The sequence below is a fragment of the Tachyglossus aculeatus genome, chromosome 4 (genome assembly GCF_015852505.1).
Source record: "Tachyglossus aculeatus isolate mTacAcu1 chromosome 4, mTacAcu1.pri, whole genome shotgun sequence".
Lineage (NCBI taxonomy): Eukaryota > Metazoa > Chordata > Mammalia > Monotremata > Tachyglossidae > Tachyglossus > Tachyglossus aculeatus.
The window spans coordinates 72,519,596-72,538,510 of NC_052069.1; the positions used below are offsets into that span (position 1 = coordinate 72,519,596).

Consider the following 18,915-nt stretch of genomic DNA (forward strand, 5'->3'; position numbering starts at 1 on the left):
AGGCCCAGACTGCTCTCCCAGCCCAGAAGGACTGATTACTGTACCTCCCTGAGAACTAGTAGCTTGGCATCAATCTTTGGAAGTTGTGATCATTGCCTTAAGTCTTGGACCTGGGTCAGCAAATTACTTTGGCAAAGATTATTTGCTATATTTTTAAATGTATTCAGAGAGTTATACCAAAGTCATACCACCCCCAAAGTAAAAGTGATGGGTAGGGAAGAATTGCAACCACAAAGGTGCAGTCATTTTTTCCTGCTGCCATCAATTGCTATTCATGCCATCAATAACCCACATATTGTCTACTTTGGAGGGGGGGTGAGGGGGTCATAACAGCCTGGCTCAAGCCAAGTTAACTAACTTGGTGAACCACATTTTTCCCATCCCTCATATAGATTAAAAAAAAATTCCTTTTATCATTCTTGTAGCTCCAATGATTCATCAATTTTTGCAGCTCTGCTTCCAGACATCCCTAATTTTCCATATTCTCCCTAAACTTATAAAAGACCCAAACAAGTTACAGGTTCCTAATAAGAACCTAACCAATAACTACTATAACCTGCACTTCATACCATACTCTTGTTAGTGTATTCCAGGAACTATCCAGAAATAGAATCAGTTATACTTGAACATTTCAAATAGCTAAAGTTCCGCAGCTTTGTCTTGAAGACTCTTTCGCTATTTAATTTGCATTATAATTCCTCCCAACTTCCAAAATTATTTCTTAACATAGTTTTGAAGTATATGAAAGAGCAAGTTGGGACAGACAGTAACATTCATCAGGTGTTCTGAATTAACCAAGGATATTTTTGAATTGAAAATTTGAGTCCTGTGTTTTTCCCATAGGGGTGCCGAAAGCTCAAATTCAAATTACAAATGGATTGATTATTTAGCCCACGCACTCATTATCCAGTTTAGCAGCCCTGGGCAGTGGTATTTTCCAGTTCCCCCCAAAATAGTTTAGAACTTTCCAGTGTCAAGCCACTCTTTGAGTAATATGAATAAATGAGCTTTTAAGCAACTAACAATTTAAAATGGGTAACAGCTGCAGATTGTTTACAAAACTTTGGAGACACCTGCAAATAATCTCCTCAGATCTAAAGCCTTCCTTACAATCTGCTCAGAGCTTCAACCACACAAATCTGTAAGTGACAGTAAGATGGTCTTGAATTTGATGATGATCTTGAATTAGCTGATGATCCCAAAATGCATCAAAGGTGCCCAGTGGTAAACCAGCAATAATAGGGATAAACCAAACAGTCTCGAATTATTCAGACAAGCTTAAGAACAGTATAACAGATCAATCAATCGTATTTATTGAGCGCTTACTGTGTGCAGAGCACTGTACTAAGCGCTTGGGAAGTACAAGTCGGCAACACATAGAGACAGTCCCTACCCAACAGCGGGCTCACAGTCTAGAAGATCCCTTTGTTTTACTCCTAAATTGCCCTCCAAATGAATAATTTCCAAATGTATTGTTAATTTGTTGGCATTCATGGTGAATGGGAAAAGGGATCCATGCAAAATAGACAACAAAGACTGGCTGAATCATTTTGTTCATTTCACCCTCTAAAAACAGTATTTATGGGCAGTGTAAAAGATAAAAGGAATGTAACAGGAAGGACAGGAGGAGAGTGAAAGACAGGGTCAAAATCTCTAACAACAAAACCACTGTCTATAGCCTGTCAGTACACATAGATCTCTCTCCCAAACTGCTATGGCCAACAAGTTGGCCATTCCTTCATTTTACCTCTCCCGGCCCCATTACCCAGTGGAGAACACAGGTGTGGCTGTCTGACATGCTGGTGACAAAGACCCGACTTTTTAAGATATCAACAGCTGCCTGCTTTCACATTAACCCAGCACTCTGGATGCTCCTAAACATTCACCTTTTTAGTGGTTAGATGGGGATATGTATTTTCTTTTTTAAACCACACAAAGCATAGTAATCTATAATCCAGATACATACAAAATAACTGACCAAATGTTTGCAGGTCCATTGATTTTCTTTATCACTTGACATTGGTCAACCCATTTCACTTTGGTTTCTATTTGAGCTGAATGAAAGATGATAATTCTTATGTTTGACCCTCTTAAGCAACAAGCCACTGTTCTATATTTATAGCCTGGAAGAATAATAGATCTTTCACAATCTGTGAGCATAGAAAATCATTAGTCAGTAATTTTTGAGCCATACTCTACTTTGCATGATAGATTTTGAAAACACCGGCTCATTAATAGCTCTCCTGACATTTAACTATGTGTATGTCCTCTGTCCACATTCATTTAACATGAAAAACAAAGGTACAAGTATTTTGGTTTACAATTCATAGTTTGGTATAAAAATATTTTTTGTTGTTAAAGTAATTTATTTTATTTCACAGTACTTTGCCCTGCTAATGAATTACGGTTGGATTCAACTGGTGTCATACTTAGCCCTGGCTACCCTGACAGCTATCCAAACCTTCAAATGTGTGCCTGGAGCATTTCTGTGGAAAAGGGATATAACATTAGCATGTTTGTTGAATTCTTCCAGACAGAAAAGGAGTTTGATGTTCTTCAGGTGTATGATGGTAAGTACTAGTCATAAGTATTTATGGAAACGAGTATATTGTATTTTAGCTCCTAGCTATCCAATTACTAACAGAACTACAAGCTTGCACATCGATTTGCACATGTAGAGAATCTCGAAGAATTTAGAAGGCTGAGGAAAGGGTTGTATACCAAGGAACGTGACACTTTGACACAATTCTGGTTTGCAGTGCCTTACATTCAATCAATCAATCAATTGTATTTATTGAGCACTTACTATGTGCAGAGCACTGTACTAAGCGCTTGTCCTTGTACCAACAGGTCCATTTACAAGAAGTCTGTTTCCAGCATCACATTAACATTCACCAGTGCAGGGGGGCAAAATGTTGTAAAGTTTCCATAACCACAGATTTATTCTCTGCCCTTTAGTATGCTCAATTGGGTAGGAGGGGATATACAGCTAATTTGATGCTGGTTCTTCTTGGTTAAATATCCAAATGCAGGTAAAGTCAAGTCACTTTGGGTCATAACTCTCAACTGGGTTCACTGGGCACATGACTTGTATTGATCCAGTCTTGGCTGCAAGACAGATGGTTTTACTTCATCACTTTGATCACTTTCCCAAATATGTTCTGAGACCAATATGAATTCCCTCATTGCACTCTGCAACCCAGAAGTGCCATGACTTACATAGACTTGCACAGTACATAGACTGCACAAACCACTTTTACTAAAATCAACTTATCTGCATAGGCTCTTGGTCCTGTTGTCTCAGGATTCAGACTTATCCGTCAAGCCCAGTAGTAGTATCCATGCATCCATATTAGAATTTCTTGGTAGTATTACTTTCTTATGACATATTTTAGCGAATAGCAATGGAACTGCAAATCATCATATGCATTTCCTGTTTTGTTATTCCACACTGTCAAGGAATAGGAGGTACTGATTAGTCAAAACCATTGGTTTTCCAAGGGTCATGGCTTATCATCAAGTGGCTTTATAGAAGTACATAGAAGAGTCAAATAAGGAAGCTCTTGTCAGCCATACAAGGAGGGAGAGGACAGGTTGGTGAAAACAGCTACTTGCTCAGATTAGGAATTTTGTATCTCTAATTCTACATTTTCTACCTGCAGGGCCAAATATCCAAAGTCCAGTGCTTATTTCCCTAAGTGGAGATTATTCTTCTGCACTGAATATATCCAGCAGTGGTCACGAAGTATTCCTACAATGGTCAGCAGATCACGGAAATAATAAGAAAGGCTTCAGAATAAGATATATAGGTAAGTAGTCAGTTTTTTCTGACCACTTAAAATGTCAGTGGAAGTTATGTGCCTGTATAAACTGATGAACTTGAGAGTTTGTTCAAGATGGGTACAGATAGAACCCATTTTAGAAAGGAGAGGTGACAGTAACTCTTTAACTGGCATCTCCATAATAACTTTTCTAATCTGAAATAGCAGATAGTTTCAGGTGAGTGACATTCCAAAATAATAGCCAGTTCCCACATGTATTCATTATGGTTCGTATGCATGAAATGCCCGTGCTTGTACTGTTTCAAGTGCTGTTTCAAGGTGTATCTGGTGACAGACGGCAGAGCCAGACTCCAGGCCACTACCTGGCAGGTTGGGCCAAGTCCCATAGGTGCCAGGTCAATGGATGGACCTTCCAAGAGCAAGGCTTCTGGGACTGGTGTGATCAATAAATTTGATACAGGGAAAGGGTAAAGAGTATATATGCAAGTGCTGCTGGAAGTATATGAGCAGCAGCAGCTCATCATCAAATAGCATCGGTAATGCAGTGCTGCTACTCCCTACTCCCTCGGTGGAAGTGCAGAAAGTTCATCTTGATCCAGAGACCACTGAGGTATTCTCTATGACAGGCTAACCATTGCAATCTGGCAGATGGGCAGTGCTCTGCCCGGGTGCTAATTTTATCTCAAGCACATGGTGAATCCTTGCATGTCATTTATTAAATGTCTCCAGTGAGCTTAATTGATTAGTTCAGTGGTAGCACATTCACATATGAACTATGGCATTTGTTAAGCGCTTACTACATGCCAAGCACTGCTGTAAGTGCTCGGGTAGATACAAGGTAAACAGGTTGTCCCACGTGGGGCTCACAGTCTTAATCCCCATTTTACAGATGAGGTAACTGAGGTACAGAGAAGTTAAGTGGCTTGCCCAGGATCACACAGCATGCAAGTGGCAGAGGCGGGATTAGAGCCCACGCCCTCTGACTCCCAAGGCCATGCTCTTGCCACTAAACCACACTGCTTCTCTGGCATGGCATATTGATGATGGAGTCTCCCTTCAGAAACAATGGATGAGCCTCGGTCCTGAGACTTCATTTCTAAGAAATGGACATGAGAAATTGACTATCATGTTAGTGGCTTTTGCAATTTCATTCTCTCATCCCTGACAGTCATGTACCACTGGGGCACAGAGTTTACATCATCATCATCATCAGTCAATCAATCAATCAGTAGTATTTAGTGACTAAGTGCTTGGGAGAGTACAGTGTAACAATATTGAAAATAAAATTTAATTAAAATTTAATTAAAATTAAAATATATTTGGTAGATATTTTCCTCATCTCAAAGAACTTACAGTCTAGAGGGGGAGGCAGACATTAAAATAAATTACTGCTATGCATGAAGTATTGAAGGACTCAGCATGAGCTTGTGAGGGTGAGGTCAGTAAATGGTACAAAACCACAAAATGCAAAGGTGATGGAGGCCATTTGCAGGAAATGTGATTTTATAAGACTTTAAAGGTGGGGAGAGTTGTGGTTTATTGGATATGAAGTGGGAGGGAGTTCCGGGCTAGAGGTAAAATAAGAGTGAGATAGACGAGATGGAGATACAGTGAGTAGATTGGCATTAGAGGAGTGAAGTGAGCATGCTTTGTTGTAGAAGGAAATCAGCAAGGTAAGGTAGAAGTTGGCAAAGTGATTTGATTACTCTAAAACCAATGGTAAGGAGCTTCTGTTTGGCATGGTGGATGGACAACCACTGGAAACTTGTGGGGAAACATGGACTGAACCTTATAATTAGAAAAATGATCTGGGCAGCAGAGTGATTTATGGACTGGAGTGGGGAGAGATAGGAGGCGGGGAGGTCAGCAAGGAGGCTGATGCAGTAATCAAGGTGGTATAGGATAAGTGCTTGGATCAATGGGGTAGCAGTTTCTATTCAGAGGAAAGAGGATTTTAACAATGTTGTGAAGATACAACTGAAAGGATTTGATGATAGATTGAATATGTATCATCATCCTTAACAGCATTTATTGCTCAATCAATACAGTGTTATTACACTGCACTCTCTTTTACTGTCTAGTACTGTTTATAGTTCTGTATGCAGAATACAAGGTCTTTAAAACAGATAAAATCATGATTAAATGTGGGAGGTGAGCTTCCATACATACAAAAATATAAATGAGGAAGAACATAGATTCAAATGATAAACACGAAAAGAGTTATTGAACAAATAAGTAAAAGTAAAAGATATCCATGAGGTGGGTTGTTTGGAAAGAGAAGGGTTAATCAGGAAATGGATATATTGCTTTCTTTGATGTCTACAGGAAATTAATACAAGCTGCAGTGAATGCTGAAATAATGCATCCAGGCATCCACAGTAGAATTTCACAGCAGTAATACCTTCTTCAGGCATATTTTAGCAAACAGCAATAGAACTGCAAATCATCATGTGCATTTTATCTTTTGTTATTCTGCAATGTCAAAGAGTGGGACGTACTGATTAGTCAAAACTACTGGTTTTCTAAGAATCATGGCTTTTCATCAATTGGCTTTATAGAAGTGCATAAAAGATTCAAATAAGGAAGCGCTAGTCAGGCCTACAAGGAGAGAGAAAACAGTTCAGTAAATCAATTTTTCCTTCAATCCTCACATCATGTTCCCAGAATTTCTACCTGAGTGGAAAAATTGATATATAGGATTGATATTTAACCACTTAAACCTATTAGCAAAAGCATAAAGGAATCATGGCATTCAAGCTACATAAATACTCCCAGAAAAGTACCCCTTTGCGTCGGTATTTTTTTTTGTCATCCACTAATGTGGATCTCTGTTCAATAATGTTTTCATAATGAACCTCAAATCCAGATTCATTTTTTTAAACTCAAATGTGCCTCTAGACTCTGTCTCAGATGCCTATAAATGGTAGTCTATGGAAAATATTTCCCAGGTTTTACCACTTTTTCTCAATTGAAACACCAATGTGATTTTTTTTTCTTGAAAAAAGAATCCCATTCAAACCAAAATGATTTGAGAAACAAAATAATCTGTGGAATGATTGTTGGTATATGGATCCAAATAAATCACACCTGTTTGCACAGACCTGAAGATTAGATTTTGCTCCATCTGGTTTTATATACAAGATTTTTCCAGTGGAAAACATACCTCAGAAAGTACCCCATTCCCTAGACAGATCTGGATCATTGACTTCATTATAAACATCCTGGAGGACAAAGACAATTTGTATAACTCTGCTAAATCATCTCAAGTGAGTGTATGTACCAATATCAATGGTTACTCTGAGATGACAGGGTTCTTTCCAGGTTCTTTCTTTCTTATAGGTAGCTCTCTTCTGACTAAAAAGTAAGAGTATTTGTTAGATGTGTACTGTATGAAGGCCACACTACAATTTTCTTGGGTAGATTCAGGTAATCATACACCATCCCATGGGGCTCCCAGTCTAAAGGGAAAAAGAGAACAACCATTTAATCCTCATTTATACGGATGAGGAAACTGAGACACCAAGTCAAGTGACTTCCAGAAGGTCACATAGGCAAGTAGAGGAGCATTCTTAATTTATTCATTCATTTCATTCATTCAGTCGTATTTATTGAGGCTTACTGTGTGCAGAGCACTGTACTAAGCACTTGGGAAGTACAAGTTGGCAACACATAGAGACAGTCCCTACCCAACAGTGGGCTCACAGTCTAGAAGGGGGAGACAGAGAACAAAACAAAACATATTAACAAAATAAAATAAATAGAATAAATATGTACAAATAAAATAAATAAATAGAGTAATAAATACGTACAAACATATATACAGGTGCTGTGGGGAGGGGAAGGAGGTAAGGCGGGGGGATGAGGAGGGGGATGAGGGGGAGGAGAAGGAGGGGGCTCAGTCTGGGAAGGCCTCCTGGAGGAGGTGAGCTCTCAGTAGGGCTTTGAAGGGAGGAAGAGAGCTAACTTGGCGGATGGGCAGAGGGAGGGCATTCCAGGCCCGGGGGATGACGTGGGCCAGGGGTCAACAGCAGGACAGGCCGAGAACAAGGCACGGTGAGGAAATTAGCGGCAGAGGGTGCGGCCTTATTCTATTTATTTTATTTTGTTAATATGTTTTGTTTTGTTCTCTGTCTCCCCCTTCTAGACTGTGAGCCCACTGTTGGGTAGGGACCGTCTCTATATGTTGCCAACTTGTACTTCCCAAGCGCTTAGTACAGTGCTCTGCACACAGTAAGCGCTCAATAAATACGATTGAATGAATGAATGAATGGGCTGTAGAAGAGGAGAAGGGACGTGAGGTAGGAGGGGGCGAAGTGATGGAGAGCCTTGAAGCTGAGGGTGAGGAGTTTTTGCCTGATACCACATCCATTTATGATCCTCTATAGTTCATATACTGGTAATCATAAGCAGGAAGTCATTTGGTATGGGTAATAGAGACATAGTCTCTATAGTACAGTACTCTACACACAGTACATGCTCAATAAATATAATTGATTAATTGATTGCGCATGCGCTGCACTCTCTAGGGCTGAAGATCTAGATTTGGGGACTATATCATTCATTCATTCATTCAATCATATTAATTTATTGAGCGTTTACAGTGTGAATAGCACTGTACTAAGCGCTTGTGAATAGGAAAGTATATAGTATATTACAGTACAGTATAGTACAGTATAGAGAAGCAGTGTGGTTCAGTGGCAAGAGCCCAGGCTTTGGAGTCAGAGGTCAGGGGTTCAAATCCCGGCTCCACCACTTGTCAGCTGTTCGACCTTGGGCAAGTCACTTCACTTCTCTGGGCCTCAGTTCCATCTGTAAAATGGGGATGAAGACTGTGAGCCCCGCGGGGGGCAACCTGATCACCTTGTAACCCCCCAGCGCTTAGAACAGTGCCTCATTCATTCATTCCGTCATATGTATTGAGCGCTCACTGTGTGCAGAGCACTGTACTAAGCGCTTGGGAAGTAGGGAAGCAGTGTGGCTCAGGGGAAAGAGCCCGGGCTTTGAAGTCAGAGGTCATCGGTTCAAATCCCGGCTCTGCCACTTGTCAGCTGTGTGACTTTGGGCAAGTCACTTCACTTTTCTGGGCTTCAGTTACCTCCTCTGTAAAATGGGGATTAAGACTGTGAGTCCCACGTAGGACAACCTGATCACCTTGTAAATTCCCCAGTGCTTAGAACAGTGCTTTGCACATAGTAAGCACTTAATAAATGCCATTATTATTATTATTGTAAATTCCCCATCACTTAGAACAGTGCTTTGCACATAGTAAGCACTTAATATATGCCATCATCATTATTATTATTATTATTTGGAAAAATAATTTAATTGATGACTGTCTTCTTTTGATCAGCTCTTTATTGTAGCACTCCAGAATCCCCTCCCCATGGATATATCATCAGTCAGACTGGTGGACAGCTTAATAGTGTGGTTCGCTGGGCCTGTGACCGGGGGTTCCGGCTTATTGGAAAAAGCAGTGCTGTGTGCAGAAAGTCCGCATACGGATACCATGCATGGGATGCACCCGTTCCTGCCTGCCAAGGTAAAGGATGTTTTATCAAACTGTCATAACCTCATTTTGCAAATTGGCTGATTCTCAAGATGGGACCTTAGTTTTCCTGATTAAATGTTTCTAAGATGGCTTCTACGTTTATGTGTTTTGGTTGAAAAGACTAATGGATGACCAGCAGTCCTTTCACCTGTGGACACATAGAAAGTCTCTCCTTTGGGCTTTGTCCAATAAGTCTGGGATAAGGTGACCATCTCAACATTCAGATCCAGGCAAACCTCTGAACCTAGATTAAGGACTAAGATCAGGAGATGCTGACTTTGCAAACGTTCAGTACTGAAGTTGTTTAAAAAGTTGTTTAAAGTTGATGACTAGTGAAAGTAAAATGCTAATAGGCACTTAAAAGCCACACTCTCTCATCTCCTAAATTCACCTCTGCTTGAAGATGATGGAATTCCAAGGCAAGTTGCCAGGTAACACTTAAGAATTATCAATCAATTTTTTTGGTATTTACCTACTGTGTGCAGAGCACTGAATTTGGGCAGCAGCAACATGGGGGAGAGTCGAAGGCGGAGACTCAAGTTGACTGCGGGAGGGAGACAATGGTAAAGCACTTCTGTATTTTTACCAAGAAAACTCTATGGATACACTACGAAAATGCTGGCAGATGGAGGTGGGGTGTTCTGGGAGAGATGTATCCATGACGTTGTTATGGAGCAGGGAGACTCGACAGCATAAGGCAAACCAAGGGGAATACATGAGGAACAAAAGTCTTAGTCCCTGCCTTCCAGAGATTCCTAATTTATACAATCTTCCATAGTATAAAAGACCATTAAATTTAGAGTTGTGTGAATGTCTGCAGTTAAGTGGAATGCACTAACTATTTGCTTTTGAGAAGCGCCATGACCCAGTGGAAAGACCACTGTCTGAGAGTCAGAGGTCCGAGACTCTAATCCCAGATCTGTCACTTGTCTACTGTGTGACCTTGGGTACAAGTCATTTCACTTCTCTGTATTTCAGTGTCTTCGTCTGCAAAATTTTCTTTCTGTTCTCCCTTCCTGGACTCTATGCGGTCAGGGACTATATGCAACCTATCTTATGTCAGTAAGTCAGTCCGTCAGTTGTATTTTTTTTAAGAGTTTAGTGAGTGCAGAGCACTGTACTAAGTGCTTGGGAGAGTACCATGTAACAATAAACAGACACATACCCTGTCCACAATAAAAGTAGTCTTCTCCGGTGCTGAGAAAAGTGCTTGGCACAGAGTAAGCACTAAACAAATACCAAAGTTATTGTATTAATTTCCTACATTTCACTATGCCAATAATAATGATGGTATTTGTTAAGCACTTACTATGTGCCAAGCACTGTTCTAAGTACTAGGGATGATTCAGGGTAATCAGGGTGTCCCATGTGGGGCTCACAATCTCAATCCCCGTTTTACAGATGAGGTAACCGAGGCACAGAGAAGTTAAGTGACTTACCCAGGGTCATACAGCAGACAAAAGGCAGAGCTGGGATTAGAACCCACAACCTCTGACTCCCAAGTCCATACTCTTTCCACTGAGCCACGGCTGTCTCTAATAATGAGAAGCAGCGTGGCCTAATGAATACAGTATCAACCTTGTAGTCAGAAGGAACTGGGTTCTTATCCCAGTTCCACCACTTGTCTGCTGTGTGGCCACGGACATGTCTTTTAACTTCTCCATACCTCAGTTATCTGTAAAATGGGAATTAAGACTGTGAGCCGCATATGGGACAAGGACTGTGTTCAACCCGATAAGCTTATTATCTACCCCAACACTTTGTACAGTGTAATGCTATACAAAAAAAATAAAAATAATAGTTGTTTTGTTAAGCACTTACTATGTTCTAAGCACTGGGGTAGATACAGGTCTGATATGGGGCTCACATCATCATCATCAATCGTATTTATTGAGCGCTTACTATGTGCAGAGCACTGTACTAAGTGCTTGGGAAGTACAAATTGGCAACATATAGAGACAGTCCCTACCCAACAGTGGGCTCACAGTCTAAAAGTCTAAAAGTCTATAAGTCTAAAAGTCTATAAGTCTAAAAGTCTATATCACAGACTAAACAGGAAGGAGAACACATATTAAATCCCCATCTGAGGCTCAGGGAAGTTGTGACCTGTCCGCAGCAGGTAAGTGCTAGAGCCAGAAATATAATTCTGGTCTGTTTACTCTCAGGCCTGTGGTCTTTCCATTAGGCCCTGCTGCTTCTCTCCCACAAAATTACATGCCTTTACTTACCAGGAGAATTGATTTCTGTAATAGGCATTTAAATAGAGGAGTGGAAGTAGGGGACTGGGAGAGATCTCACCAAGTTATGTGTATGCCCTTCTGATTTCTGTGATTTCTATGATGTGACTGTCATAAAAGATAAAAGCCTTGGGTTCCATTGCAGGTGTTTTCCAAATGCTCCTATCGGAAACAGCTTTTCCATTTGGATCCCCTGTTTCTGTTTCGGGTGTTTAATGTCACACTAGCTCTTTCAAAAGAAAGTTTCGTGTTTGAATTCCCGCATGAAACAATTTATTTTAGCATTTAGGAAAGTGAAGCAATTTGAGGACATGTTTCCCTAGGCTCCTTGTCTCTCAGGTTCCTTTCCTACTTTTGAGGGCTTCCTAGAGGAAGCTGCCAGGAGGAAATATCTGTGTAGTTAGGGCAGTTCAGACACTTTCAAATGCAATTCACCAGCTGTTAGAGTAAACGTAGTGAAGTGTGTGTGTGTTTTTATTATCACTGCCTTAACTCTTCCACTGTTTGCTAGAGTTCATGTAGTCAAAACATTCCGGAGTGTATGGCAGTGTTGTTTGTTTTCTCAGGAACCATAAGAAAAAACATGCCTGCTGGCAGCCCATTAGAAACAATCCAGTTTCAGAAGAAAAGAATGCATTTGTTTAATCAAATAATTACGCCTGAAATAGTAGGAACAACATTCTAGTTTTAGTATTTTTGAAGCTCTCCTTTACAGATTAACTCCTTGCATATGTAGCATAAATAGTTACCCATCAGAGAAGCCCATTTTGCTAATTTAGCAACTCAGCAGATGGGTAGGTCCACAACAACTTTTATTTCAATCAATATTTACCAAGCACTTACTGTGTGCAGAGCACTGTATTAAACGATTGAGAAAGTGCAGTACAATCAAATAAGTAGACCTGATTCCTGCCCAGAAGGAGCTCACAGATTAGAAGAGAAGCTTTTGTAAAGCTAACCCTTCCTGTTCTGAGGTATGTAACCCCAGCTCCATCCCTTCATCATCACCGCTTTCCCCCTAGAGTTCTGTGGCTTTTATCATCTCTTGTCACCAAGAACTAGCTTAGGAGTTGACTATTTGTAGTTAAAAAACAATAGTGTTTGTTGAGTGCTAAGTGTCTGCACACACCTTGGGCAAAAACAACAACAACAACAAAATAATAACAATAAAAATGAAAATTTTAGGGTCTATTAATTTACTTGCAATGTGCCAAGCACTATAATAAGCACTGGGTTACATGCAAGGTAATAGGTCAGACAAAGTGTGTCATGAGCCCTTCTCTATACACCATCAGGCACTTATTCTATAAATCCATCCCTGGTCCCATAAAGCATCTATCCTATACGTCCATCCCTGTCTCACGTTGTCAGGTGCTCAATGACAAGTCAAACCACAGTGAAACCAAACCACCATTGTATATGGTGAAAAGCTTTATTCAATTCTTAGTCTAGTTGAAGGGGGAAATGTATATACATACGCACACACTGTCTCTCTCTCTTTGTCTCTGTCTCTGTCTCTCTCTCTCTCTCTCTCTCTCTCTCCCTCCGCCCCCCCACCAGTCCAACTAGTTCATGCAGATGGTCCCACATCGAAACAGCAGATTGGGAGTCAGAGGCTGTGGGTTCTAATGCCGCTCTGCCACTTGTCTGCTGTGTGACCTTGGGCAAGCCACTTAACTTCTCTGAGCCTCAGTTACCTCATCTGTAAAATGGAGATTAATAATAATAATATTTGTTAAGCAGTTATTCATTCATTCATTCAATCATATTTATTGAGTGCTTACTGTGTGCAGAGCACTGTACTAAGCACTTGGGAAGTACAAATCAACAACAGAGACGGTCCCTACCCAACAACAGGCTCACAGTCTAGAAGGGGGAGACAGACAAAAAAAAAAAACAAAAAAAAAACAAGTGGATAGATGTCAATGGTAACAGAATAAATAGAATTATACATATATAATCAATAAAACAGAGTAATAAATATGTACAAATATATACAAGTGCTATGAGGAGGGGAAGAGGGAAGGGCAGGGGGGAGATGGGGAGGGGAGGAAGAGGAGGAGAGGAAAAAGAGGGGGAGCTCAGTCTGAGAAGGCCTCCTTATTATGTGCCAAGCACTGTTCTAAGCACTGGGATAGATACAAGGTATTCAGGTTGTCCCACATGGGGCTCACAGTCTTAATCCCCATTTTACAGATTAGGTAACTGAGGCACAGAGAAGTTAAGTGACTTGTCCAAAGTCACACAGCTGACAAGTAGCAGAACAGGGATAAGAACTCATGACCTCTGACTCCCAAGCCTGGGCTATTTCCAGGCCATGCTGCTTATTATGCTTACTATGCATACTTATTATGCTTACTATGCTTACTTATTTCCACTAAGCCATGCTGCTTCTTATTAAGATTAAGACTTTGAGCCCCGTTTGGGACAACCTGCTCACCTTATATCTACCCCAGTGCTTAGAACAGTGCTTGTCACATAGTAAGTGCTTAACAAATACCATCATTATTATTATTATCGGAATGTTCAAGTAATCTGGCTGCACGCAGTACATCGTCCTGGCTTGACTCTTAGGTGGTTTCTGGCAGTCATGCTGTAGGGATCTTGGCAAGGGTCTTAGGTGGTCTTCTGCTGCCTCCTGGGGTCTGGTTCTTAGCTCATGGCAACTGACTTATTTTGGATGTTCTGCTCCCGTCTTAGAAGATACCGCCCACCTGTTTCAGTTGTTCTGTTCCCCCACCTTTTATCCACTCAAGGTTGTTTCGGGAGTTGCAGTGGGTCCTGATTTACTGCTTCGCTAGCCTGCTTTCTCAAGCCCATTGCCGGGTAAAACCGGGGGGGAATGGCTACCCCTCCATCCTGTGGGCTGTGGTTTTTTTTTCAGGATAGTTTATCTTGTTTACCTCTGGCTGTCTTTCTTCTGCCCGTCTGCAAGACAGTTCAGTGCCTCCTCAAGGCCTTCCTTCTATGTAGTCGGTTCTCAAATTCCTTCCTCCTCCTATGTTGTTCATGGGGTCAAATGATGGTCACTTGGCTTCTGTATTACAAAATGGAGTCATTCTTGCTCACCATAAAAATGCCTGTTGTACATGGGGCTCACAGTCTAATAATAATAATGATGGCATTTGTTAAGTGCTTACTATGTGCAAAGCACTGTTCTAAGCGCTGGGAGGGGGGAAATACAGTGGGATCAAGTTGTCCAATGTGGGGCTCACATTCTTAATCCCCATTTTACAGATGAGGTAACTGAGGCTCAAAGAAGTTAAGTGACTTGCCCAAGTTCACACAGCAGACATGTGGTGGAGCCGGGATTCAAACCCATGACCTCTGACTCCAAAGCCCGGGCTCTTTCCACTGAGTCTAAGTAGGAGGGAGTCTAGGGATTGACTTACCTGGAGCACAGTTAAGTGACTTACCCAGGGCAAGTAGTAGAGCCGAGATAAACACTCAGTCTTCTGGTTCCCAGGCTTGTCCTTTTCTTGTAGGCCAGACTGCTTCTAATAAATATGTTTCCCTGCCCACAAGGAACAAAAAAATCTAATGGGGGAGACAGTCAAACACAAATTATTTACAAATAGTGAAAGGTGAAAGCTCAGTGGAAAGAGCACAGGCTTTGGAGTCAGAGGTCATGGGTTCAAATCCCAGCTCTGCCAGTTGTCAGCTGTGTGACAATTGGGCAAGTCACTTAACTTCTCTGTGCCTCAGTTACCTCATCTGTCAAATGGGGATTAAGACCGTGAGCCCCCGTGGAACAACCTGATCACCTTGTAATCTCCCCAGTGCTTAGAACAGTGCTTTGCACATAGTAAGCGCTTAATAAATGTCATCATTATTATCATTAAATAGGAGTATGAAAACTTGGCTGGGCTGAGTGACGCTCCTTTCACTGGGATCATACCCGTGTAGCTAGACTCATACTGTATGGTATCTGGTAAGTCCAGCCCAGGAAGACTTTCCCAAATTCTGACATAGCTCTGGCTCTTTCTAGTACGTCCCTTCTCACTATTGCCAGTTCCTTAACATGGTTTCCTTCCTACTATAAAAGCTCTCTGGTTTCCCTTTTTTCCTGGGACTGCAGCCCTCTGGGTAGGGCTTCACCTTGTTGTCCCCAGTGTAGTTCACTGTGCTCCCAACTGTGACACAGAACCAAGTCTAAAATACAGTCCCAGAGAGGTGACTTAGGTCTGAGTCCTTAGATGATAACACTCCCTTGTAATTTCAGATGTATTACATGTGCACCATTAGCTAAATTTACGCTATTTACATTAGGAAAGTCAGTTACAAATGACAAGGAACGGATGGTCCTAAAGACAACTACATCTCCAAGGAGTTTATAAAAATCCCTAAGGCTTTCTTTTGATAAATCAATCAATCAATCAATCAATCAATCGTATTTATTGAGCACTTACTGTGTGCAGAGCACTGTACTAAGCACTTGGGAAGTACAAGTTGGCAACATATAGAGACAGTCCCTACCCAACAGTGGGCTCACAGTCTAAAAGGGGGAGACAGAGAACAAAACCAAACATACTAGCAAAATAAAATAAATAGAATAGGTATGTACAAGTAAAATAAATAAATAAATAGAGTAATAAATATGTACAAACATATATACATATATATAGGTGCTGTGGGGAAGGAAAGGAGGTAAGATGAGAGGGATGGAGAGGAGGACGAGGGGGAGAGGAAGGAAGGGGCTGATTTGACAAATAATGTCAGAATTATGTCCCCAAAAAAGTACTATGAGAATCTTTTTCTTTTGTAATTTATAGCAATTTCTTGCGGCATTCCTAAAGCTCCAGCCAATGGAGGAATATTGGCAACGGATTATTTGGTGGGAACACGTGTGACCTATTTTTGCAATGATGGCTATAGACTTTCTTCTAAGGAACTTACTACTGCAGTTTGCCAGTCAGATGGAACATGGAGCAATCATAATAAAACACCTCGTTGTGTGGGTATGTTACAGAAATCACATTGTTTTTTGTAGTTTGTTTTTTTTCAAAGCTTCATCAATTGGGTCAGTTCTCAAGTCATATGAAGTGCGGTCTTAATTCCTTTGGTAAATTAGTACACAGAGCCTGATAACTAAGTTAACAATTTATTAATTCAAGTATTGAAAGAAATACAGTAAATCTTAACTGATTTATGGAAAAAGACATAACATTACTGATTTTCAAAAATGTTTAAGCCAACTAAAATTGTCATAGCATGTCAAGAGATGTATTGGTCTTTTCATATATGCAGTTTTGTGTTTGATTTTGTCCTTCCTGTAATTCCTATTTTCTGTCCCTAGCTTTGCAAAATACAACTACTCTTTAAGCTCCATCACGTTTTCTTTTGGCATTCCCTCAGTTGTCTACTAAGGGAAGATATGCCAATCCTAACCCTAACTAGTTAGTCAATATAATATGCAACTGTGTGTATTGTAGTATATATTCAGACCTGGGGCCGTGAAATATCCCCATTTAGTGTGATAGCTATCAAGAATGTTTTATGATAATACTCATTTATCCAAGTCTCCTATATGTGATAACATCCACAAAATAATATTGAAAATGATAAATGAAATACACATGTACAGCCTAAATGCTCAGGATGATGAGACTCCAGATACTGGGTTCCAGTATCCTCTTTGGGATCAAATGCTGGATCCTTGAATATTCTAACAGCACTTGTTCTGAACCATGTGAAGCACACCTGACACCACCAAGCCCCTTTAATACAATTAATTGATGATTACTTCCCTTTGTCCTTTGTTTCATTCATTCATTAATTCAGTCAGTCGTATTTATTGAGTGCTTATTGTGTGCAGAGCACTGTACTAAGCACTTGGGAGGTTACAGTATAACAATGAACAGACAAATTCCCTGCCCACAACGAGCTTCCAGACTAGAGGGGTGACAGACATTAATATACATGAATAAATTACAGACTTGTACATAAATGTTGTCGGGCTGGGAAGGTGGATAAATAAAGGGAGCAAGTCAGGGTGACGCAGAAGGTAGTGGGAGAAGAGGAAAGGGGAGCTCAATCAGGGAAGGCTTCTTGGAGGAGATGTGCCTTCATTAAGGCTTTGAATAAAAGGAAAGCATCTTTGTAACAGTGATCCACTTGACACCCAGACATATATGGAATCCTTTTCCACTGCCATATTTCCAAACTTAAAAAAGCATCACAGGTTTTTCTCAGTTGGCTCCTGGCCTTCCTTGGGGCCTTGTCCCTCAAACAATCATCTCTTTCCACTCTCTTCCACCTGAATCAAGTTCAGTTTCACTTCCTAAACCTGGAAGCCTATGAAGTAGCCCCAGAACTATACAGACTCATGTTCAAGAGCTGTTTTGGAATTATCCAAAGGTGAAAAGGAACATGGCTTGATGGATTTTTGAGAAGGAAAGTGTTCTATCCCTGAGAAAAGATTTAGGCAGTGGGTGACAGGAGAGGATAGAATGGAGAAGTTTTTTATTAGCTTGGGAAGAGGGAAGAGTTCAATTAGAAACATTTGTCTTTAAAGTCACCTGAAACAAGGTCTTTAAAAAAGAAAGAGGCACTATGGAACAATCCGAATGAATTCTATCTTGATTCAAAAAGACATCACATCCTGACTTTCCAGTGACACTTTAAGAAAGGCTTAAAGGGATAACTTCATCAATCATCGTATTTATTGAGTGCTTACTCTGTGCAGAGTACTGTTCCAAACACAGGAGAGTATACTAGAATTACTATACATAATCCCTGCTCTGTACATCACTTGGAACCAACATCATATCAACTTGGTTACGTAGCCCAGATTACTGTGTGCTCTGCACACAGTAAGCACTCAATAAATACCATTGATTAGAGCATCTGAAAATGGACAGAATTATAGTTCAAAATTGGAAACACTAACTATGATTTAAATAGAGCACTGGATTTATGTAATGCGCTTTTCAAAATAATAAATCATCTTTAATGACTTTTCTAAGCATCAGTTCTAAGCTATTAATGTTTCTCTTTTACTTTTCTTTACAGTTGTTACGTGCCCAAGTATTAATTCCTTTTCCTTGGAACATGGACGATGGCGTATTGTGAATGGGTCTCACTATGAATACAAAACCAAGGTTGTTTTCAGCTGTGATCCTGGTTATCATGGGCTGGGCCCCGCCTCGATTGAATGCCTTGCAAATGGAACCTGGAGCTGGAGAAATGAAAGGCCTTACTGCCAAAGTGAGTCCAGCTTATTCTAAAACTGTTTTAGACCTAGCTACCGCATTGTTTGTATTCCCATTATAAAAGTCCTATGACCTTCACTGAATTTCCATTGAAGCAAATAGGAAAATCGTAAGAAAATACAGGTCCAGGGCTACCT

At 40.6% G+C, this 18,915-nt stretch overlaps 1 protein-coding gene across 1 annotated transcript in view; it reads left to right on the plus strand.

Moving 5' to 3' along the window:
* CSMD3 (CUB and Sushi multiple domains 3) overlaps window positions 1-18,915 on the plus strand; it is a 781,433-nt gene that overhangs the window by 678,212 nt on the left and 84,306 nt on the right. Inside the window, exons 47-51 of the mRNA XM_038745631.1 lie at window positions 2,382-2,570; window positions 3,663-3,809; window positions 9,133-9,321; window positions 16,340-16,525; window positions 18,579-18,773. Of these exons, the coding sequence (XP_038601559.1) occupies window positions 2,382-2,570; window positions 3,663-3,809; window positions 9,133-9,321; window positions 16,340-16,525; window positions 18,579-18,773 (906 nt within the window). The remainder of the gene's footprint in view (window positions 1-2,381; window positions 2,571-3,662; window positions 3,810-9,132; window positions 9,322-16,339; window positions 16,526-18,578; window positions 18,774-18,915) is intronic.